The 25,589-nt window shown below is 39.0% G+C and overlaps 1 protein-coding gene across 2 annotated transcripts in view; it reads right to left on the reverse strand.

Moving 5' to 3' along the window:
• The window catches only part of MLLT3 (MLLT3 super elongation complex subunit), a 119,519-nt gene that overhangs the window by 54,785 nt on the left and 39,145 nt on the right, over positions 1 to 25,589 (reverse strand). Inside the window, exons 3-4 of one of the 2 annotated variants that reach the window (XM_041399096.1) lie at positions 7,260 to 7,342; positions 2,356 to 2,499 (exon numbers count right to left, since the gene is read on the reverse strand). In XM_041399096.1, coding sequence (XP_041255030.1) covers positions 2,356 to 2,499; positions 7,260 to 7,342 — 227 coding nt within the window. The remainder of the gene's footprint in view (positions 1 to 2,355; positions 2,500 to 7,259; positions 7,343 to 25,589) is intronic. The other variant, XM_041399097.1, reaches the window with a different exon arrangement.

Consider the following 25,589-nt stretch of genomic DNA (forward strand, 5'->3'; position numbering starts at 1 on the left):
GTATCTACAGGATTCAAAAAAGCCTGTTTCCAGTATTTCATAAAGCATAATGGGCTTTTCAACACCAGGAGATGTAAGCCCCTCAGAGAAACTTTTAGGGACTAGAGTCCCTAAAAGACAGAATGCTATTACATTATTTCTGCCAAGCTGATCAGATAAAGATCAGACTTCCAGACCAGAAAGTCCACAGCGGGATGCAGAAAACTGATCACTTCATGAGAAGGTATTAATTTCTTGAAAAGAAACTGGGGAAATGGAGAAAAAGAAAAAGCCATGCAGTCTGAAGCATCCAGAAGACAAAAAGCAATGAAGCTATGCATTTTAAGAATGACCATACTGGTCATTCCCTATATTCAGGGAAAGAATTTGATCAAAACATGCCACATTTTGTTGCTCACTCTTAGGCAACATTCTTACTTTTGTTAACTCAAGAAACCTAAAAGTAAAAGGCTCAGAAAACCAGCAATGAAAAGGAAGCTTCCTACTTTAACCTTTTTGACCATTACTCCTCAACTCCAAATTCTCTGCTGGCATTACTTATATTTATTACATTTGTGGTCAAAACTTATCAATCTTATCCAGTCTGTTGTTAACAAATATTTTAAAAATGGCTCATGAAGTCTTCCAGAATACAATCTCGATGTTTTATTTGCAAACACACTAAAAAGCCTCTTGCACCTTATAAATGCAAACAGAAAACACTGCACATGCTTCTATGTCAATGTAACTACAGATGTAACAGTTCTGTTCTTCAGGAGGCTAACAGCATATTTCAGACTATACAGGCTACTTGGTTTTGCTCTGTTTTCAAAGGATCTCTTCAGCAGACTGAAGATTCTCACACTAGCTCCCTCTTATCTCCAGCCCAGAACCTACTATTGCCTAAAGGTACCAAAAAAAAAGGTTACCCACTTTTGTTACGGTTGGTTCAAAATAAAATAGGCACTGGCATTAACACTTGAAATTTCACAGCATGAAGGCTTTCTCAGCATCTCTGTCAGTGACTTGGTAAAGGAGGCCAAATACACTCACGCAGTCTGCAAATAACAGTCAACTGGGAAGTGAAGCATCTGACGCTTCACAGCAAGCAGGGCTTGCAGAAGGGACCCCGGCAGTCTGGAAGAATAGGCTAACAGCAGCCTCATGAAATAAAATGAGGACAAATGCCAAATACCAAGAAGTGCCCCAGCAAGGCAGAGCCCTGCAGCCACGAGGCTAGGGCTGTAACATGGCCTGGGCAGGGTATGAGCTGAGCCAGGGCCCAGGCAGCAACAATGGCTATCAGTCTCCCAATTCTTGCAAGGTGGCCACAATCCTGGGAGCCAGGGGAGGGTCAGAACAACATCCTCTACTTTGTTTTTGTCAGACCCTATCTACATACTGCTTACAGTTTGGATCTCTTAACATAAACACCACCAACAAAATGGTGGGATGTGAAAGGAGGTAACTGAGACCGTGGAGCTGGAGACTGCAGCGAGAAGCAGCTACAGGCCTAGGGCTGGCTCAGGTGAAAGGAGGGATAGCTTCAGGGGCATCCAAGGAGGGCATGAGCTCCTCCATTCCCTCCCATCAGCACGGCAGTGATCAGAGGGAACAGAGGAGACACAGGTGGTGTGTAGAAGGAGGCAAGAGGCAGCAGCCCAGCCTGACACATGAGAGGCTCGGGCCCATGAAGATGGCCCAGCAGTGAAGCCCAGCTCAGGGAGAGTTCACACCCCAGCAAGGAGTCAAGTCCTGAGAAGACCTCATGGCTGAGCCTCTGATTGTTCCTGACACAATGAATTACACAGTCATTGTGTGAAACACAGCAGAACAGTTTCACAGACAAAGTGTAAACCTAAAGGTTTGGCCTTTCGGGCCCTCTCATCCCTCCATATGGGCAAACTTCCTTTTGGCTTTTTTACATCACTTAATTCTGGCAACACATAAAGAAGTCAGTACATTTTTCTGATTCAGACCGTGTGATATTATACAGATTTAAGTAGATTTTTTTATAGTTAAGAGTTTTGACTGGTTCTACCTTATAACTACTGAATTTATTTTGCTTAATATAGAACTACAGAACCTCTTTCAATGAAACACATTTTATTTTCTTGTTACTTCCACCCAGTATCTTTAAATCCTTATCCTCCATTATTCTTTAAATACACTATGATGTATTTAAGGAATGCACATGCTCATTTGTTCGCCCATTCCACCTTAAAGACACGTACCAAGCTTGTGTATGAAGTTAATCACAAAAACTCTTCATTTAATTTCACTGTTAGGTCAATCTTTTTCATTACACAATCATGCACCAGCAACAAGCAGCAACATCTTTATTGTGATGGCTTTTGACACAGGTGCAGGACTCACCCCTCCTGCCTTTAGCAGCTTTCTTCTGAATTCCTCTGTCGGGTTGTTGAATGTGAGCTTTTCACAGCGGAGGTGATTTACAGGTGGGTGGCCTTCAAGGTGCAGGAATAAGTCATAGTCAAATCGAACTTTCTTAGGTTCTTCCTGAGGGTTAAAAATAACCAGATAGAAACATCTAGCACCAAAACTAACTAAGTTGAAAACAAAGGCTACATAAAGATTTTCAATTAAAATTAAATAATATTAAACCATTCTCTGTGTTCTCAGACACACACGGAATTTATCTAGTGTCAGCTGAGCTACAGTGAATCAGAAAAGCTCCTATCAGCCCACGAAAACACAAGGTAAAACGCATGAATTTCACAAAATCCAGACAAGGCTTACTTGACACTGTTAAGTCATGTTTGGCCCAGGCTATAGATAGGTGCATAGGCAAGTATCATGGTTCAGCTGACACAAGGTAACTCACTCAAAACCACAATTACATTTCTGAGCCCTAGAGAATTGTAAATTCTGAACATAAATTTCTCCACTGCAGCCAAACAATTGATTTCTTCAGAAGTTATAGAAAGGGGGAATTATGAATCTGCTGCAGCCAACTACTTTTGATCTCCTACTTACAGGGTCTGCTCATTTCTTAAAGAAACTTCATTCTCTTGAACAAGTGTGGTCAGATAGATTTCAAGTGTTTCACCAGAACTTTCAAGCAACTAAAATTCTCTGCCACTGCAGTGAAAAAACGAAATTGAATGTTCCCTGTACCAATACAGAAAGAGAAAAAACATAAAAGGCAAATTTATCTCAGGAGAGATGACCTGTGCTCTAGTGCCCTGGGAAAGCCTCAGCTGAAAAAGGACAGTGGTTGCATCAAACAGACTTCAGTATCTTCTATCTGGTATTACAAACTAAGTCCATTTTGTGTTGCACATTTACACCAGTCCCTTCTAGAAGCTGTATGTGCACTAAGTACTTTTTTAAGATGCTATTAAGCAGCCCTTCCTGCAAAGGTCCTGATGTGCATTGGAAGCCACCAAATCAAGCCTTAGGAAAGCATAAAAAAAAAGTCAACTTGAAAAAAAGTTTCGATAAGAAGGAACCATGAAGGAAGGGAAGGAAGAGATACAGCAAAACCTTAGCACATATCCAACACTGCATGAAATTAAAATACATGTTCTGTTCAGTGACAGATGCTTTAGAAATTCACATTAACCATGCTGAATTCTGAGTCAGGATTCCAAGTATGGGAAGAACAGAAAGCATAGAAATCTCAGTTATTTTGAAAGTTAACTCAGAGGTTTCAAACACAGCCAAGGGACATCCTAATCTGTCCCATCTCTAGACTTAGAGGAGAAACAATAAAAGGAGACCTGAAGTTGTCTGTTTCTGAAGACAAAAGAAAGCAGTTCCCCTAGATGAGCTATTTTCACAGTTCTGACATAGTTCATAGAAATAAATGACATCATAGACATAAATGACATAATTTTCAAAGGCAAACATGGATGATACTTCTTGTTGTTAGAAATATTAACATGTTTTCACGCAGAAGAAAAATGGAAGCAATTCATTCCCTGATCGGCTGAGAAAACTGCAATGTTGCTATAGGCAACATGGTACCAGCAGCTTTGCCATAAAAGCCAAGTTGTAATAATTCATAAACGGTAGTCTTCAAACAATTTCGTAGAAAGTCAGATGAACATAACCAGTGAATAAAAAGCAGACTTACTACACAAATGACCATTGGAAACACTGCACTGCCATTATTTCAAAATGGGGAAGATAGAATGTGCTGCAATTTATTAGCCTTATCCTATATGAACTGCATTTTCCAGAGTAGGAGTCTTTGACATAAAAGCATTTTTAAGGACTTTGTTTCAATGGGTAACAACCATAGCCTGCTGTTGCTGAATTTGGGAGCAGGGGTTGGTTGTAATTTCTGTAACGCTTTAAAGCTTGGAATATTCTTCTATCATGGCAAAATACCTATTAAATTTTTCACCAATTTCCATTTAGTCCTGGGAACAGGATTCTCCGTGGCCCAGGAAGTTTCCTGTACCCCTCCTTTCTCTATCCATGAGAGTATTTCCTGAATTAGAAATTCAGCAGCTGTCTACCTTTAATAAATGATGACAGTATGTCTCTTCTTCCTCCTTCAGTCTATATCCTCTCTTCCTGTATTAGAGTAACTGTGAACTGCCTTAGTGAGGAAAGAACAGATGAGCCAGGAGAAAGTAGTAATTTGCCAGCTCAATTTTTGTGCCACTCTTCCTTTGTATTGCACCCATCCCAAGGAAGCGCATGCTGCTGCAGCTGTGTGACAGACTAACTGGCTCACAGGCCAACTGCTGCTTGTTGTATTACATGACACCAACACGGGGTGAGGGATGTTTGCAAACTTCCTAATTCCACATGTTCCTTGAGGGTAAGACAAGTTGTAATCACTGCTGCCCTCTTGATCTCAGTCTAAGCCACAACTTCTGCTGGGGAACACCAGAGACTTGCAGTCTCCACAGTCAGAAAAAGCAGCCACAAGTCTAGCACAACACAAAAACAGAAATATTGGGCAGGAAGCTTTCTGTAGAGATGCTCAATGATTGACTTACTGTCTTCTACTTTGTTTGTGGGATGAACATTCAATAGATGAGTTGAAGAGCTTGGGCTGCTTTTCCTTAGATTTCCTGAATGAATTAAAACAGTTTCCTTAACAGAAAAAGGGCTAAAAAGCAGACCAAAATGTCTGATCAACTCACTGAGCCAGTTCTGTTTCATTTCCAACAGCAAACATGATAAATCAAGACCTGCTTTTCACAGATTGATATGGGGAACATGTCCGAATTACCTATTCAAGACCTACAACTTCCAAACCACCTGAACAGAATTAGCCACACCTCACAGCTTAACAGGGCTTTCTGTGAAAGATAAAAGAATACTGGAATACACACTCAAAGGCACACATATCTAAACTAACCCCAAAAGAAATTTTAAGTGATCAGGGTTCCAGAAAAAGTCTTTTACAATTCTTTCTTTCTCTTTACAAGTCTTTCTTTCTCTTTTAGTCTTTTACAAAGCATTCAACACAGTGAACATACAATTTTGACTTGATTAAAATAAGAATTTCAAACTGGATTTTGATATTATCAAATCAACTCATGAGTATCTTTGAATCATGTTAAGTACCATAACAGCTCCAAGGTACACAACATTTAAAGGGAACATGAATAACTTTGGATATTAAGGTAGTGCACATTAAACTTTGCAAGATTTTGCTCTTTAATTTCACACAAATACAGTTCTTTTTATCTGTACTAATTATTAGTAATGCAGACCCCGTTATGTACAGTTAAAGAAAACTCTGTATTTGCTATTTGAGAGACTCATAATAAGTGCAGCAATTACTTAGAATGTGAGGTATCACAACAGCGTAGGTTTTGCAGAATGCCACTGGATTTGGCTTGAGCCTGGTAATGTTGAATATAATGAGTACTCACACGCAGTCTAAAATAATGTTTTTTAAAAGAAAAAGATGCAAGATTAAAAAAGAATGTTTTGAAAGATCAAAACCTGAACCGATTATAAAGATTTGTAGTACTAAATAGAACAATGTAATATTAAAATAGAACAATGAGTTCATTGTCTAATCAACATAATCAAGACTGGTGTCCTTTCCTCGAGTTTAAGTGGCTCTTTAAGCATTAGTTAAAGTCTGCCCACTTTTTAGCTGGGCTAGTAATTCTTCTCAATAATTATATTACACTTCTCTTTTTCAATAAGGCAATTTTAATTTCACAGAGTTATCTACTAAATACTGTCCACCAGTAGTCTATATTGGATGTAATATTGTTTAACTTCTCCATCAGTGCCTTGGATGAAGGGGCAGGTGCCTCCTCAGAGAGTTCCCTGATGACACAGAGCCAGGAGCAGCGGCCGATACCCCAGAGGGCTGTGCTGCCCTTCCGAGGGTGGAGAGACGGGCAGAGAAGAACTCTCTGAAATTCAACAAAGGCAAATGCAGGCTCCTGCACTTGGGGAGGAAGAACCCCAGGCAGCAGCACAGGCAGGGGCTGACCTGCTGGAAAGCAGCTCTGAGGAGAAGGACCTGGGGTTCCTGGTGGACAGCAAGCTCTCCATGAGCCAGCAGTGTGTCCTGGTGGCCAAGAAGGCCAATGGTGTCCTGGGTGCATTGGGAAAAGCAGTGCCAGCAAGTTGGGGGAGGTGATCCTGACTCTCTACTCAGTCCTGGTGAGGCACATCTGGAGTGCTGTGTCCAGTTCTGGGCTCCTGAGGACAAGGGAGACACAGAGCTGCTGGAGAAGGTCCAGCACAGGGTGACAAAAATAATGAGGGAACCTCTTTTAGGAGGAAAGGCTGAGAGAATTGGGTCTGCTCAGCTTTGAGAAAAGATGACTCTGAGGCACCTTACTGTTAACAAGTATCCAAAGGGTGGGTGTCAGATGATCGATGCAAGCAGATGACTCTGCTTGGTGGTGCCAAGCAATAGTACAAGAGTCAACAGGCACAAATTGATGCACAGGAAGTTCCACCTGAACATGAGGAAGATCATTGATCAAGCACTGGAACAGATTGCCCAGAGAGGTCATAGAGTCTCCCACATTAGGGAAATTCAAGAACTGTCTGGACACATCTGCTCTGGGATGATCCTGCTTGAGCAGAGAGGTTGAACCAGATGACCCCTTGTGGTCCCTTCCAACTTGACCCATTCTGTGATTCTGTGAAATACAATTACACATTTGTACATGTTACAGTAATACGGGGTTGAGGAACAGCATTGATAACAATAGTTTTAAATATATTCTTAATCAAGTTTACAAACTGAAGTTCAAAACTTAAAAAAACCTTCACTTCAACCTGATTTTTTTTTTTCTTATGAAAAACATGAGATTCCATACCTTGTTTTTGAAGTAAACCTCAATTGGTAAAATGAAACCAGCATATCCAGATTCTTCAACTTTGTAGGGTGGGTCCTTGCACACTGAAACAGAGAAAAAAAACATTATTTAACAAAAAAATTTCTGAAATTCATAAGCAAACCACATGAGTAAATCTGGAACAATATTTGTATGTGGCACTGTTAAAAAACTGCACACATGCAGTAGGATCAATCTGTGCCAAACTCAACCTGAATTTTGCAGGCAAATTCTTCTTGCCTGCATAAAATCTTTACTTTATGGATAGGAAATCTATCTCAAATTTGAAAACTTTATTACTGGGAAAGGGGGGACATAACACAGCACTTCATCATATAGTGAAGAACATGAGGAAGGTTAACTATGGTATTATGTTTAAATAACATACAGATTTGCCTTAAAGGATTTAGACCTCTCTAACAATACTGTGCATATTATTAGCCATAATACAATATTTTTCTTCAAGTTCTCAGTTTAATGCAAAGGCTTTTACCTACTTTGAGTCACACAGTACTGAATAGCAGATCTCTGAAAAAGATCTGAAAAAAGTGGCACTAGCTGTCAACTCCAGTCAGTGACAAAAAGTAGGTTGTTACAGAACTTGGAACAGAAGCCATCTCTGCCTTCTCCTGTTTGATTGCATGGCAATCTCATTACAGAACTCGAGTCTATTTAACACATTAGCACAAAGGGAGGCTAAGCTTGAGAAACCATGCATCCAACTGCAGCATCAACTCAGATGCTTCCAAATGCTGCATGTATGAGATGCTATGTATGAAAAATCATGTCTATGGCACTACCATCTCACTGAAGGTTTCTCCACTGTAGGCTGGTAGAATGATGCAGTTAATAACACAAAAGGTTGACTTCCTCAGAAACATCTCCTCTAGTTCTGTGAACCTAGCTGACTGGAAAAAACACTCAAAATATCAGATGAATCACAATTTGCTCAGACATATACTCCTTTCAGAATTGCCTGGTAGTTTACAAAAAGAATGTACTGCAATTAACTGTACAAGGCCTGATTACCAAAATTATTCTTTTTAGCAAAGCACTGCAGATAGGCACTTAAAATCCTTTATCATCCTGAAAACATGACAAGGCCCATCAGACACACTCAGGAACATAAACACTCTTATGTTCCCCATAGTACAATCAGTACTGCAGCTGAGGACATGCAAGCTTGGTTAATCCCCAAGTAAAAAAACACAGTGGAATTTTCTACTACTACCTTGCTATTCTCCTTGTTTGCTAGTACCAAACCCCTGAAGGGTCAGGGAGATCACAAGTCCTTGCTCACCTACTGCAGTTGGCTATCACTCATTCACTACAAGAAGTCAAAAAAAGGGAAAAGGAGGGGAAAAGAGCAAGAACAATCTCTTTTACACATGATTCTGCAACACAGTTCTCTTGAAGCTACAGAAGCTAATTTGTTTCTCCTGGCAGGAAAAAAAAAAATCAAAACAAAACAAAAACAGAGGAGCTATAGTTTGTAAAGTGGGATTTGCAGGGTTTGGAAAAAAAAACAACATTACAATGATTGGTCAGATCTAAGAGAGTGTTTCAGACCAAGGTCTTCATTTGGAAACTGGAAGAACCTTCTAGAAGAAGTATTTCAGTTTATATTGGCACATCTCCTGAGATGACTTGCCAGCATTTTAAAAATGTAAATATAATAGCCCTAGTTAAGCACAGAGGTTACAGTAATATGTATTGGCAATTTTTCAGTCAATGATAAAGGTGCATTCCTGCTCTTCCTCTGCCTTCAGCAGACAACTTGAGGAGAAAGCCTTCACGATATTTTTTGAATGGTCACACACAGAAGATTGAAATCCAATTATACAAAAATGGAGAAAGATTATACAAATCAGATAGAAATGCAGAGGCTTTAGAAACAGTGATTTCAAGCTACATATGTCACGGTACACACATCACATCCACTTCTTCCTGAGCATTTAACTGGTGCAGAAAATCTCATTAGCATAAATATTTTTCATTGCCTCCCTCATTAAGCTCTTCCTGCAGATTTACATAGCTGTTTGCCATGTTGAATAGTACCTTATCAAAGTGTCATGGTTCTTCAAAGAGTCTGTAACAGCTCCCAGTTTTGATAAAGCCTGGATAATGGGCTGCAGAACAACAAGCCTGAAAACTACTTTGGGTGTCTTCCCAAAATGAAAAATGGGTTATAAACACAAAGAAAATTCTAGTCTTTTGAAAGAAACCTTCCTGAAGAGAAACAGAAGTGACTGAGCAAAGCTCAGTACTATTGTGTATGTGCAGACTGCAGCTATTACGTTTTTCTCGCATTTTTTGTGGAAGCCACCACTGACAGAACATACTGACAGAAATGGCATTTCTGTGCACTCTGAAACAGCACTCCCTCAGCTAAGCTCTTTTTGTCTTATTGAACTGACAGAAGGAGTAACCAGGGCTGCAGTGACGTGTGGTTTAGCCAAGCGAACAGGAAATCATCCTAGCAAGGTATGCTGAGCGCAGAAAAGACAAGTGGCAAGAGTTAAATAAACCACAGAAAAGGAAGTAAGAAAGCAAACAAAAAAACCAAAACCACTCAGGAAAGAAGAAGAGGGGGAAAAAAATCCCAAACTTGTAGTGAAAAAGGTAGAGAGAAACCAATGCAAATTGCAAACGTAGACCAACACACTCAACCAACAACAGAAACTAGGAAGGAGTGATTTTGAAAAAGGAAGCATCTAGAGACCCTAACAGATTTCCCAAAGCTTGCTTGGGAAAAAGTGACTATGCTAGACTAGGTACATAAGCAGAAAACACTACCTTATTACAAAAAAATCTTCCTCCTGATCCAGAGGGACAGAGGCATTTCACCTCTGCTCCTTTCCTTTAAAGTGGCAGCTAAAAATTCATTTCAAGTGCCAGACCAAGTGTCTTGAACACCACTTACCACTAGGACTTAATTATTATGGTCAGATTTTTTTCTTCTAAAGAAAAAGCTTGTATGAACACAATTTTCTCCCTCTCTGCTGCATCTTTTTTCTGGGTGGTCCAAATTCAAGGCAGTCTCTACAACAATTAAAGCCCTGAAGGTTCTCACAGACTCAGTGAAAATTGGTGCCTGGTAAGGAAGTTCCAGAGAACATCACTGAGATGCAGGAAGAAGCAGGCATACAGAATAACAGAACAATTATAAGTGTTTCCTGTCACAAGAGTTGTACATCCAGGAGAAGATAAGTAAAAACATAAGCAAAATGATACATATTTCTTTACGTGCACTGGCCACAGAATAAAATGTGGGGGGTTTGTTTCCTGTGTAAGGCAAAATAAAGAGCTTAGCTCAGTTGATCAGAGCACAGTGGGAATAACACCAACATTGTGCATTCAATTCCTGTACAGGCCACTTAAATGTTGGACCCGATGATCCTTGTGGGTCCCTTTCAACTTAGAATATTCTGTGAGTTCTGACCTGTTATTGTATGTTTGTCAGAATAATCTCTTCTCCCATAAACAATAATTTTAGTCCTAACGCATTTGCTAAACAGATAGATCAACTAAAACTATTTTAGGTGCAACTTTGAAATACAAATAGGAGCTCATGCAACGTAATTATAATGCTCAAGTCTGTCCCTTATGTTTACCATGTTTCATTGCACTAACATCGCAGTAACAGGCAGTAACACTTGGTATGCTTAAGGCCACAGAATGGAAATTAGATCAAAAAGGTCTTGAGCTACAGCTAAAGGTATTGTGAAATGCTGCACAGGAGCTTGAACACAGGTGAAATCAAATGACTAGTCAAGTCATACAAAGATAGAGGGAATAGGGGAAGGTGTAAAAGCCAGGTCCACAATGCCACATTTTACTAACAGTGACTACACTGAAGCCTTTTGGACATAATAATAACAAAAGTCTAGTTAAAGCTATCTTTCTTAAAAGCTTTAACATGAGATTCACTTGCCAGTTTAACACTGTTGAACACATTATTATGAATATTTTTTTTTTCTTTATTAAAAATACAGTCAGAATGAACAAGTAAAGGCAGAAGTTCCCTTCAAGCAGATTTCAACACAACATCAGGATGACGCAGAATAAAGTCTGCAAGAATTAACACATATTTTATGCATCCTGCAGGATACTCCAGGTGGGTGCCTGTAAGAAGTGATGCCTTCTTAAAGACAATTGATTTAACAAGAAGGATTTTTGTACCAGCATTTTATAGATATTTGCCCATTATTTGCTCATACTGGTCACACTCTGACCCGCTATTTCATCTATTCAACACCACCTTCCTTAAAAGGAGTCTCAAAACCAATGTGTCGCATTCATTTTCAGAGGAAGACAGATTGTGGTACCAAATCCCTCCTGTGCAATAACTCAACTTTAAATATTCAGCTGTGATTTTTTAAAAGCTCTTTGACTCTGCTATTCTGCAGCTCACCTTGCCAATTGAAAAGGTCCAGTATGTGGATTCTTAAAAGAAAAAATACCAAAACAGTCTGGAAGACAATGGCTCTGCTATCTTCTAACTTCAGGCACATCTCAGACATTATTATAAAAAAAATTCTAGGCAGGTTCAAACAGAAACTGGCAAAAATTACCAAGATGAGTGTGACTAGGAAGAGGAATAAGGAGGGTCCATTTGCTTCACACTTTTTGATGACATGTACTTCATGAGAAAGATAAAACCCCGAGACCAAGCACAGAAGGTACTAAAAGTTCTAAGACTGGGGTCTCAGCACTGCATTTACAGATATATTACATCACCTCCCTCACACAGGGAGAAACCAGATCCTCACCACTTCTACCAAACGGATAGGATGGCAAGACACAGCTTAAAGCCCCTTAAATAAAGTGAACCCTAATTAAATTTTGAAGTGACATACTGTCTACTCCCCGACCATTAAATAGCTCATACATCAACTGAGAGCAATCTAATACACAAGAAAGTAGGGCAGGGAAGTCTCCAAATCTGTGGCTGAGTTTGGACTCAGTCACACCTAGTGTCCATCAGGAATTTAGAAAGCAAGGGGCTTGACTCTGAACCTTGTGACTCAGCAGGAGGGTCTCATTTACCATTTTACAAGCTTACTCTTTTCCATCTCTGGTCTCTGTGTCATTCATTCTAAGCTGATTCTAATCTGATTTTGCTTTGTGTATTTCATCCACATAAAAAGTAATAGAGTGAGCCTTGCCATTGAATGTTGCTAGCCATCACAAATTTATATTAAACCTGCTTTTGCTAATACCTTTGACAGGGATTTTTTAAGCAACTGAACCCACTCATTTGCAAGTAACTGTTACAAGTGATGGAGCTGTACTTTCCTGATGGATGAAGGAAGTGAACAAATTCCTTGTTTTGCTTTGCTTGCATGCACTGCTTTTGCTTTACCTATTAAACTGTCTTAATCTCAACCCACAAGTTTCTCACTTGTATCCTTTCAATTGTCTCCCTCACCCCACTGCAGGGAAACGAATTGGCTGTTGTGTGGTGCTTAGATATCAGCTGGGGATAAACCACAACATTACCCCTCCAGGACTTCAAGCAGAAGGACCATTTTCCTGATATAAATAGATCCTCAGCTGCAAAGTTTTGAAGTTCATTACGCATCAGATGGTGCAGAAGCCTCTCCTCTTGACTAAAGGACACAAAATTGTCAGCTGTATTCTGCACTGCACACACAAGCAAAAGTCCTTACTAAGACATTCAGAAGTTACTGGAAATGTAAATCTAGCATCATACATAGTTTATGCCTGCCACCCCTTCTGTCTGCTCCCTCATGTTTCCTCTGAACAAAACAGGAATGCAAAAGAAATGGGAAAAGAATAAAAACAAGTACTTTTAAACTGAGTTATTCCCACATTTCCTGTTTTATGTCTAGATGTTATTTTTTTCAAGACAACTGTATTTTTTTCAATACAGTTTCTACAATTGTTTAAAAATTACTGTTAAAAATTTACATATGTCTCAGGTGGTAGTGGAGTACGACACTTCCAGAAGACACCTAGTCTAGAAGCCTTTCTTAGATGACCATGACACTAAAGCAAAAGGAAAACCCTTGAGCGACTGAACTGCAGCTAAGGCTGCGTGGATAATAACATAATAAACCAAAGAATTATCTTTGATGGAAAATACATTAGGTTTAACAATAAAAAGTCAGACAATAAATGTCAATTTTCCCTGTAGATATCATTAGTATTTTAAGAGTGATAAAAACTACCAGTAATTGTGCACTAGTACATTCTATACATATTTGTATAGAATATACAACCCTTGAGATGTTCTATTTTACTCAGAAAAACAGGTCCCAGGTTGTTTGCAAAAACAATTGCAGGATTTGAAGTAACTTCTTTCTTGGTTATTAATTATATAACTTTTCTTCCCATTAAAGACTTTGCACAGACAATATTTTTTCTTAACCACCAGAGAGACACTTAACACAATAAATGTTATTCTCTGTTTTAATTTCATTATTCTATGCAAGGATCCTACTGGGAATAAGCATTTCAGAGCCAACAAAGTCAATCGGTATACCATAACTGTGTCAGAATTTTGGAGCTAAAAAAGTTTTACAGGCAAACCAAGACTAATTTTTCTTTTTTCCATCACACCTCCATCCTTCATGGTTATTTTACTTGACACATTGCAGAATGAGTAAGACTGGAAGGGACCACAAGTGAACCAACCTCCCTGCTCAAACTAGGACATCCTAGAACATGGCACAGGGTTGTGTCCAGTTCTTCAGTATCTCCAGTGAGAGAGACTCCACAACGTCTCTGGACCTTCTCCAGCAGCTCTGTGTCTCCCTTGTCCTCAGGAGCCCAGAACTGGACAAAGCACTCCAGATGTGCCTCACCAGGACTAAGTAGAGGGCCAGGATCACCTCCCCCAACCTGCTAGCACTGCTCTTCCCAATGCACCCAGGACACCATTGGCCTTCTTGGTCACCAGGACACACTGCTGGCTCATGGAGAGCTTGCTGTCCACCAGGAACCCCAGTGCCTTCTCCTCAGAGCTGCTTTCCAGCAGGTCAGCCCTCACCTGTGCTGCTGCCTGGGGTTCTTCCTCCCCAAGTGCAGGAGCCTGCAATTTCTTTTGCTCAGTTTCAGACAGTTCTTTGTTCTTCAGATTTAATTTACTTGAAAAAAAAATTTGCTTGTATCATCTACCTGATTACCTTCCTGAAGCTGTTCAGAGTAGGTATACATAAGATCATGAATGCTAATCTACCTCCCATACTTATTTTAGCAATTGGAGAGTAGGACTAAGAACAGGAAACAAAAAAATATCTCTTTCAAACACATTCATACCATTAACTAAGAAATGGAAAAATACAAAAGAAGTATGTTAACTTGAGCAAAACACAGACGTATTAATATGACATGAGGTTAAATTATCAAAGGGTATTGCTAAAGCTAGAATAATTATTTATGGTAAACAGTGTGTTTACATTAATCTGCTTGGTTTTTCAGCCTGCCACCTAGCATTACTTGTGTAACAGAACAATACAAAGCTCTGCAATCAAAAATACCCTGAAAGGGAGAGACTTGTAGTTTGTGTGCAAACATGTTTACAATTAATAAGATGCAAATGTATGCTTCAGGCATAAGCTGACTTTAAGAGCTGTATTTGCATACAGGTGATACAAATGTTGTATACACCGGCACACACATAATTTATCACAATAATTACACTATTAAGCTGATAGGAATTTTGAGGGGAGAAAACAACCATGTGAAGATAAGGAAGTGGCATATGAAGCTATACATTCCTACAACCAGAAATAGTTAAAATTGCAGTGCTGGTTCTGACCACTGTAGCATGCCTACAGCTTTATACTTCTCCTCAAGAGAGGCAGAACAGAAATAACTACTTCATTTGGAAGGGACTTAAAATAATCATCTAGTCCAACTGCCTGAACACTTCAGGATATAGTTCAAGTATGTTGGTTAAGGACATTGTCCAAATGCCTCTTAAATACTGACAGCTTGGGGCATTGGCCACCTTTCCAGAAAGACTGCTCCAGCATATCTGACTGCCCTGATAGTAAAAAAAATTATTCTGAATGTCCAGTTTTAACCCGCCCTGGCACAGCTTTGAACCACTCACACAAATCCCATCACTGGGTCCCAGGCAGAAGAGATCAGCACCTCTCTCTCCACATCCCCTCCTCAGGCAGCTGTTCAGGGCAGTAAGGTCACTCCTCAGCCTCCTCTCCTCCAAGCTAGACAAACCCAGAGTCCACAGCTGCTCCTCACAGGACATTCCTTCCAGCCCTTTCACCAGCTTTTTTCCCCTCCTCTGGACACATTCAGGGACCTTCCCACCTTTCTCAGAGTGTGGGGCCCAGCACTGCACACAGGGCTCAGGGTGAGGCCGCACCAGGGCTGAATGCAGCAGGATGATCCCAATCACAGCTGGTGATGCTGTGTCTGATGCACCCTGGGATGGGTTTGCCCTCCTGGCTGCCTGGGCACACACTGCTGGGAGCTAACCAAAGCTTCCAGTTCATCCTGTTTGTTTCTCACACTGCATGAGTTGGTATATAAGCATTTCAGATACACTGAAAGATATATATTTTTATATATATATATTTATACACAGAATCTGAAAGATACAATATATTAATTCGCAAAAAGCTGGCCACTGATACATTTCTTCACGAGCTCCGAGTGCTACATTCTACACAGCTGACAAACTTCCCCTTGCACATAAAATAGAAATGGAAGGAAAAGAAATAGAGACTGGACCATAAAGGCGAAAATCTTCAAAGCGGCACATGGTCTAACCCTGAATAACCGGTTTTGCTGTAGGCCAATTCCAGCATGAAGTGAAAAACTAGCTTTTTAAAATCTTTACCTTATAAATTGCTATAATGAAATTGCATTTGCACTAATAATCTGACGGAAATCTGTAAAACAATAAAGTGACCAAAAAGACTTTTAAGAGATCATAGCTACAATTTTGCCTTAAGAGAGTTAAGTGCTTTCTTACGCATTCATCATGCCATTCATCATACAGTGCTTGAAGTCTGCTCTTTTGAAAATATCAGAAAAAAAAAGCGGACAAAATTGCATTTGCAAATTTGTCTTTTTTCTTTTAAAAAATGCCACATTAATTGGAAAGCTATTGATGGAAACATTAGCAAGGTTTTTCCTCATTTATATGCTACAGAATAAACAATTTCTTCTGTAATCCCTAGCTCTTGTTTCTGAGAGAAGCAACACGGTGTTGTTTCCAATTTTCCAGTCTGTGACATCTTTCCAATTTCACTGCTTAGCTGCAAGCATTCAGTAATAAGGAAACAGTTTTGATTATAATTCTTAAGGAACACTTTTGGGGGTCTTAACTATTTTAGTTACACAGATCTTAGAAAAACAAAAGTTTCCTACTGGCACTTACATAGGCAAACTGCTAACATTAATTTTTTTGACTATATACCCCAACCTTTGTTCAGATACTCCAAATCTACTAAAATCACTGGAAAAGCTAAGTTTTGAGTTTATGAAGAATACTTCAGTGGAAACACTAGACTTTTCACTCTTCACAATGTATTTATCTTGCTTTGGTATGCCTCTGGCACATATTTTCTGAATGTATTGTACTGATTAAATAACAACTTGAAAAACAGGGTAGAAATAATTCAGTGTAAACATCTTGAACAAAAATTTAGAGTGCATACCACCAGTCAAACAGACAGGAAACAAGTAAGCTTACACCACCATAGTCTAATGAGACAACTCAAAAAAGACTGCAGAGGAAGAGAAAACTGCACTTTTCATCATTTTTGATAAGGGGAATGTAATTATTCACCTTGGGTGAAGAAAAGCAATTCAAACCTGCAAAACTATGTAGGTATAACAATTTCAACTTAAAATATATCCTCCATTTAACATTCATTTATTATTCTTTCAGGAATGAGAGTAGACATTGTCTAGATGACATTAAATTAGTAAAAATGGAAATCAGCATTTTATACTAGCATATCATATGCTTTCAAAGAAGTCATGCTCTCAACTTTTTTATATAAAAGCAGATTTTCTTGCTGGGAGAAAATTTATCCAAAGCATTATTTCCCACAGTAGATGGACTGATTGATAATAGTTAACTGCACAAGAAAGTTTTTCAAAATCTGGCGTATTTAATTCTGGAGGTTCATTACCTTTCTTATTTTTTATTTGATGGTTACTTTTGGTTTTTGGTTTGTTTTTTTGTTTGTTTGTTTAGGTATCTGGTTTTGTTATTTGTTTTTGTTTTATCCCCAGCAAACTGGGGGTATATCACTTCATTACCTGAAACTGTAATTGGAGGATTAACCCTGATATGTAAATGGACCAAACTTAAAACTGTTTGAAAAACTTGTGACCATTATACATCTTGGGTGCAGCCCCTCTTGGAGGCTTCTGACTGCCCAAGGTGTACATGTTGAAGGCCTTGAACAAATACCCACTTTTATTCTCTTAATCTTGTCTAGCTTCTGTTTTAGGTACCCACTCCAAGCCATCAGTTGTACAAGCTGGAAAGCAAAACAGTGAGAGATTCCAAGTCAGAGCTGCAATTGTACAGGAAAACATAAAATCAATGCAAAGAAACACTCTCTTAATCTGACAGAGTCAAGATGCAACCTGACACACTGTTGGTCAGGGGGTTGGTAGCAGTCTCGTTAAATGGTGGCTCCAATCCTGTTAATGTGGTCAGTGTGGTTAAAGCAATCCTGTAGAAGGGTCTGATCTCCCTCTGAAGGTCCAGTGGTGGTCAGGGAGCTCTTGTCCTCTGCAAATTCAGTGGAATCCAGTAGCTGTTTTTGGTCTTCCAACCCTCAGATTATATCCAGGTAGGAATGATGACCCCATACCAGAGATAGTCCCTGGAGGAAGTCATCAGGGATGAGTCATGGATGAGATAACCCTACCCCACCAGGTTTTAACAGTCTATGGAAATAGTGATAGAATACATACTCTTAGTTACATCTTACATTGTCACCTAAAATTCTTTTTTGTTGGTTTTGTTCTTTTTTGTTTTTTGTTTGTTTTTTTTTTTTCCCACTAGCAATTGCGCTAGGAAACTGTGTGAATACATATATTTCAGATTTTGTTCCCAGTCTGATCTTCACAGGTCTGAGAAAAGAACACCCCTAAGCAGAGTGTGCATGCAATTTATTGTTCAGTTAAGAAACTAAAAGAAAAGCTATGTGTCTTTGTTTCCCTAATTAGAGCAAAACTCTAAGAAGGCTTCCCCACTCAGAAGCCTAAGTCCTTCCACCATCCAAGTGTTTTAAAAATATCAAAATATCACCAAAGACAGGTGATAGTTTTTGAATTCATGATGATCCTAGTAATTTAATTTCAGAAAGACAAGCACAAAACTCAACAGACATCAGCCACAAGTTTGACTGTCACATTTTTGGAGCATCTTTCTTTGACTGTCTTGAAAATTGCCTTTCAAACTAGAACTCCAAACCTATACAACATAACAGAAAAATTGCCTCCTACAACACCATCCTTCCCCCTTTTTTTTTCCTCATGTGACATGATATTCTGCTGCCATTTACCATGGTATCCCCTGCAGGTAGGTAACACAGGAGACTTTGGACACTTCTAGAGATTTCAAAGGGAATGCAGACAGAAAACACCTAGACCCAAGGACAGCAACCCATAAGTGCAGTTAAGGGCAAAGAAAGTACAGCTTGTGACTAAAAAGCACAAGTCCTTATTCAAAGCAAGTGGAAGTGGAAGATTTAACAGCAGCAGCAAAGTCTCACTTGATGCAGAAGCTGGACAAGCTCTGGGTTTGGGTGTACAGGCACTGGAAAGGGTTCCTCCTTGCAGGTGCTGCTCTCTCCCACCCATCCATTTAAGGGAGCATTCTGTATCTTCTATAAACCTACATACACCCTAATACTTGTCCTCTAAAGCAGACCTCACAGCAAGTGAGGCTGAACCCCTGCTATCACACACCTCCCCTGCAGCAGCAGCAACCAGCAGCCCCCATTCGACCTGAAAACAACATTCAGGATCACCTCCTTGCTCCACACCACACAGATGTACTTGTGTTCCCCATTTGCTTCCCCACAACCAGTCACAGTAAGGGCTATTTCTGAATAACTTGTTATCTGAGAAATTGAGCACAACAACAAAAAAAACCTTTTCCTTAAGTAAGATTACAGTGTCAGAAAAATACCCATCCACAGCCTCATGCTGAGTGAGCACTGAAGACCATTCCCACAAGCAGAATCCAACATACTACAAAGAAAACAACAATAAAATTGAGACTGAAGACTCTCTGGTGCACTTCAGTACAAAAACCTGAAGTGAAGCTAGTAACATGCCAGTAGGAGCCCCACATCTAAAAGCTGTGGAGAACTTTGAGGTGGAGCAGAGTGAGAGGGCTTTTGTTCTAGCGCACAACGTCCACATCCATCTTCAGGAACCAACTATTGTCAGCAGCAGAACTTCAGCCATGTGCTTCAGAAACTAAAAATGTTTCCATGGCTGTTTGCCATGCCACTTTAGACAGACTGAGATTACAGGAAATGCTACAGGAGATGGAATAAATCAATCACACAGTTGTCACCTAGAAATGCCTAAAAAGCCTTGCTGCAGGTCTTGAGATGAGAGACACGTAGATCTCTGCTATTTAATAATTATATGCTTTTAAGAGTCCTCTAAGCCAAACCTTGCTAATATAAGTAGAAGTAGGACTAAGCTAAGAGAAGCAATCAAAGGACAAGTATTGAAAACATACATAGTAAATTAATTATTTTTAGACTATTTTATGTACACAAAAGACAGCATGACAAAAAACAATTAAGCTGTATAATGATCTACACAGTAGTAGCAATGGAACATTCTTCATTTTCCTCAATTGTTTACATGCCTTTGAGGACAGCACAAAGGATCAAACCACCATCTGCTTGAGTGTAGATTTTGGGGAAAGGACAAATCAACAGCATCTTTTCCTTGCACTTTGCTTTAGTTAAGAGCAAAAATAAAGACAGACAGACAGAAATTAACATTTAGCCATTCTGAATTTTTCCTCCACAAGCAATCACAAACAGACTTTCCCACAGACAGAGCAAACTGAAGTACTTAAGACACCAAGAACAAGAGTAAGCAATAGTAGGGATGGCCACTTTACAAGTAGTGGTACACAAGAGGAGATAACTGCTCAGTAATAAAAAAACTCACAGTAAAGTCAGTTTTAAACAAGGCTAAAAGTTGAATGCACGGTCAAAACAGTAAAACCAGCTCCCACTTGAAGACTTCAGAATCAATCAAAATATCACGGTGGACTGGAGAAGTAGCACACAGACAATGTACTGCAGGAAAAAAATCTTTGTGAAACAGAGTGAATACAAAACACTCACACCAGCCATCTTAATTTTATTAATTGAACAGGCTGATTGTTTTGACTTCCATCATTCTTAATGAGGCATTTTTCAATATGAGTGCAACTCAAAATATTTATTAATGACTGAATGTAACACAGGTATCATACTGAGGAAAAACCCTTGATAAAAGAGAATTATCTTATGTTCCAGCTGAGAATAATGAAGACAACCGGCTGATTTAATATAACTTCTTCCATTTAACAAGATAGTAACAAATGGTAATCAATGTAGAGAGAAACACACAATAAGAATTTTTAAAGACCTGCATTTAAATTGTATTTCCATTTTAAGTAACGGTCACTTAACACTTAGTCTTCTTTATGTTCATAAGCAGGGTGTCTCAGTAAACTGGATGACTGGCTGCTTCAGTTAAATATGTATCTGATCTTTTGCAGTGTAACATAATTGCTCTGTGTAACACAATTGCTGTTAGTTAACAAAATTGCTGTAAGTTAACATCATGAGATGGTAACTTACCCTCCCTTTAAAAGATTAGAGCATAAAATCAGGAAAAGCTGAGAAACCTCAAAGAGTATTAAAAAGCATAACTTGCAACACCACTGAGAAGAGCTAAATTAAATATGTGACATAGTTTACTCAAGTAACATAAATAGGGTGCACAATCACATGCTCACAAATGCCACTGTCACAGCCTCAACACACATAGGAAAATAAACTATTTAAGACAGCCCCAAACATAACCTTTCATAAAACAGATGAGAATCATTTACCTCAATTTTTATTCTGAACTCTCATCAAAAGATTCTCACAGCACTTCTCAATAATAAGGACAAATTTTGACTTTGGAAGACATCAATTACCGAAAGAGGACTCTGAACAATATGTGCTGGTAAATATTCTCTTGGAACTGCCCAACCTTCAAACCACCTAATCCACTTAATCTCTATTTGCTGTCATATCACTACATGAACACACAGCACTTGACTGCTTCAGACCTGTAATTACTTTAAGGGACAACTGTAAAGCTCATACAAACACATAAAGTAGCTAGAGGAAACATAGGAAAGTGCAACAACATGGTAAAGAAAATGCCAGTGGAATTTTGTCACTTTCTGAAAGTGGCATGTTACCAGCTTCAGCATCTAATTTCAGTCCCACCTTAAAAACAGATGCTTCACAGCAGCAATCCCACAAAAATAGTGGTCTGCGGCACTAAACACACTCTTATGACATCCCAGAACAGGCTCACAGATTTGAACATATAGCAGCAATAAGCAAGTGTTCTCCTTTATTTATCCTCCTTTAAAGGACAACTTTAAAGCCTCTAGGCAAGAGGTGTATAGCAGTTCTGTACTGGTTCTGGCTGGGATACAGTTACATTTTTTCAGTGTCTTAAGTGAGGCCACCATAAGCAGATTCTTGTTACTTAGCCTCAGTTATCATGCTGGAAGCCAACACACACCAAATTTCCTGTGAGCCTACAAGCTACAGCTTGTGAAAGTGTTTAAGCTCAAGTCTATGTATTTTCTACAATAAATATGTTTGCCAAGTTAAAGTGATCTATCTCCATAGTAATTTTAATGTAAACATCATAACTATTGAACCCCGCAATTTTCACATTTTTACCCTTACTGACTGCTTTTACAGTAGAGAATTTGAGGGGAAACCCCCAAGGTTCATCTGCCACTGACCTAAGCATTTGGCAGAGACTTTGGAGTCGGGCTTCAACACCATTAATTAAATTAGTAAGTTCCATGGAATTTAAAAATAAAGAAACCCTGGCCCTACATTAGTCTATTGACTTGCATTGAGCACTTTCTTTGGTTTATTTCTGCTCTTCTCTTTTGTCATCCCCTAGCCAACTGTCCAGTCAGAAAAGTAGGTAGGTACATACAAGAATCCATACATCTGCTACTGCTGTTTCCTGCATGAACAGCCTCCCCAAAAAAATACAGCTATGCCTATCCTAGGTATTCAGATAACCATAATCTTACACTGAACATTTGGCAGCTGCCGATATATTTTAGACTTTGAAAGCATACATAATTGTGTAGGCAATGTGATGCCTGGACTGCAAGTCAACCCATCCAATTCCTCCAAGGAGACTAAATCTGCATTAACATCCTCAATTAGAGATTTTAAGAAAACTTTCTTTGTCTCTCATATCTTCTTCCAGAGTTCCTCCAAAATGCATGAAGTAACTGTCTTATAAATACATATTGTTTTCAATATTGTCTTCTTGGTCCCTCAGCTTGGGGCTAGGAGTTTAAGGGGTAAAGAATAACTTCATGCTGATTGCCTGTCCCAGAACAAAAGTAGCGACTAAAAACAGTGTTCTTTGGGAGCATAGCATGAAAGCTTCTCTAATATCCCACTTCCTCCCCTGGAAACAATTTCTTTTAGCAAGTAAAGGAGACAAGAGTTGCTTATTAAGTATTTCTAAACAAATCTTTTGGATTTATTTACTTTAGTGCTCTGAACTAGGACAGCTCATTCATTTCCTATTGTCTGCTTCCAGAAGGCACAAAGAAGTATCTTTTTCCCCACACTTTAAAATGAGAATATGATTTTTAAAAAATGGTGAAGCTGGTTATTGTTTGATAACCAAACAATTGGGAAATAATCCAGATTAAGGGTTATGACTGGGAATCAGTTACCAAATTAACCTTGAACAAAATGCTTCTAATTAGTTAATCACTCAGAAGAAACATGAGGATATGGAGTTATCAGCAATTCTTTCTACCTCCCAACTCTCATTCTTTGTGACCGTTCATAATTTTTGAAGTTCTTGCTTTGTTCACTTCCCTCTAAATGTTGCTAATATTGACCTATTTTGAACATGTGACATGTTCAAGCTGATATTCTCTATAAAAAGAGTTAATTTATCCTCTTACTCCTAGCAAGCATTACCAGGCTTCATCAGAAAGCAAAGGAAGATTGACAAACTCTGTGTGCACTTTTGTTTCCCATTCCTTCTCATTATTCCAAGAGCAGAAATTCAGAAGAATGGGACTCAACATTTACTCTTCTGCCTCAGAGGGGGTCAGTAAAATGACCAGAGGGAAAGCAGTCTGTTCATCCTCCCCTAGATCTGCTGGGGCCCATGCTGAGAAATACAGCACTAGAAGAAAGCAGTGTGATTTTTCAGAAGTTACAGAAAAAAGCTACAGTCTTTGTGTTGAAAGTTTCACACAAGGTAGCAGACCTCTAATACTGTTTCCCTCATCACCTTGTCAGACAGTGGCTACAAAATGGGGACAACAGAAAAAAACAAAAGAACACATACTGTTAAAGCTTAAATGCCTCACAAGAAGTTGGAAGGTTTGACTAAGACTAAAAAATCAGTTCTCAGAACAGCCTTTACTTAATCCAGATTTTATATGGGGTGTGGTCTGTGTGCCTTGGGCATCTTCACCTATTCCCAAGGCTTCTTTCCAGGGTGTTTTTTAGTTTCTGGGGGAAGGATAAACCTGCCACATTTCTGAGGACCTACCAAGTGTTGATGAGTATCTAGGCTAATGGGTCAGGAAGAGGGACAGTGGAAAAGTACAGTATCAACCTCTGTGTTGCCTGTCCTACACTGGTGGCACTAGTTTGGGTCCATCCTTGTTTCCACAAGGTAGTAGTTTTCCTAAAATATGGAAAAAGTTAACTCAAGACTCTCGTTGCTTTCAGAGGGATATGTAAAAGTGATAAAAAAGCCTTGGTTCCTTAAGGAAAGCGGTATAGATCACATGTTTCTTACTGCCAGCCATGCTGGTTAAGATTCACTAATGCATTGCTTATAGTATAACCTAAGTTTTAATTATTCTGTTCCCACTGAATTTGATTGCCTGCCTGTCTGTTCTTTGCTTACAGTAAAAATCCCTTCAACAAAGCATTTGTATTGTGATCATCTTGTGAATTACACTGTTTTTTTTCCCTCCATCACATTCTATAAAACAGTTTTCCCACAAGAGCCCCTAATATGTACCATATGTATCAGGATGAAATTCCCAGAGGCTAGTAGCTTATTCAACTTGTGAGAGTCTCCTTGGCACCTATACATTTTTCCATGGTTAAGTCAGCTGTTGGAGTAAATTAAGTATCAAGAATACATTCAACCCCCTGGAACTTGAAGTTAGGCCACAGCAATAACAAGTATCTCTGATTTTTAAAGAAGTTTACTCATTCAGTTTAGTCATTAGTAACATGACTAACATTCCAAGTCAAGCTAAGAGAAGATTGAAACACCAAGTTATTACTCAAAAGAAATTAAGAACCTTCTTTAGAGAAACTCCATGGAACTACTTCCTCCCCTGGTAAAAATATGGTGCTTTACTGAATTTTTCATATTTTCAGTGTTTGTTTTCTTTAACACAGTATCTTAAGTCTACAGTACTGTAGACACAGGAATTTTCAACCACTTCAAGACAAATAGAGTAGTAACTTAGTTTACATATAAGTGTTTGACCAAGGAAACTAGTATTATTAGCAACAACTTCTAGGGGATTTGAGTAGGGGCAAGGGGATGGGAAACACCTTGTTTTATGTAATCTACAAAATCATGGCAGAATTATAAACAGACAGACACTGGGGAGTGCTGACTAACCACACATGGCTTTACCCATAAAATTTTTTCATTTTGCTAGACTTGACAAAGTTGAACCTGAACCTGTCCTCATATTCAACATTCACAAAAGGCACAAAATAAATCAACAAAGCCAAACATATCTTTCTGCCCCTAAGCTGCTCTGAAAATAACATGACCTCTAGGCAGCAATTACCTTAAAATTTCTACCACTCCTTTCAATGCAAGTTTAAAATTCTGATCTAACACTTGGGGATATATCACACAACCGCATGTGTACATTTTGTCACTCTTAGTACTGTTAAGCATAAGTGACAAAGCACAATTTTGGACTATCTATGAGAATTTACTCAACTAAAAGACAACAAACCTTTTCTCCTACTAACATTAGGGTTGCTTTCAAAAAATAATCAAAGC

The sequence above is a fragment of the Onychostruthus taczanowskii genome, unplaced genomic scaffold, assembly GCF_017590055.1.
Source record: "Onychostruthus taczanowskii isolate IOZ18803 unplaced genomic scaffold, ASM1759005v1 scaffold154, whole genome shotgun sequence".
NCBI lineage: Eukaryota > Metazoa > Chordata > Aves > Passeriformes > Passeridae > Onychostruthus > Onychostruthus taczanowskii.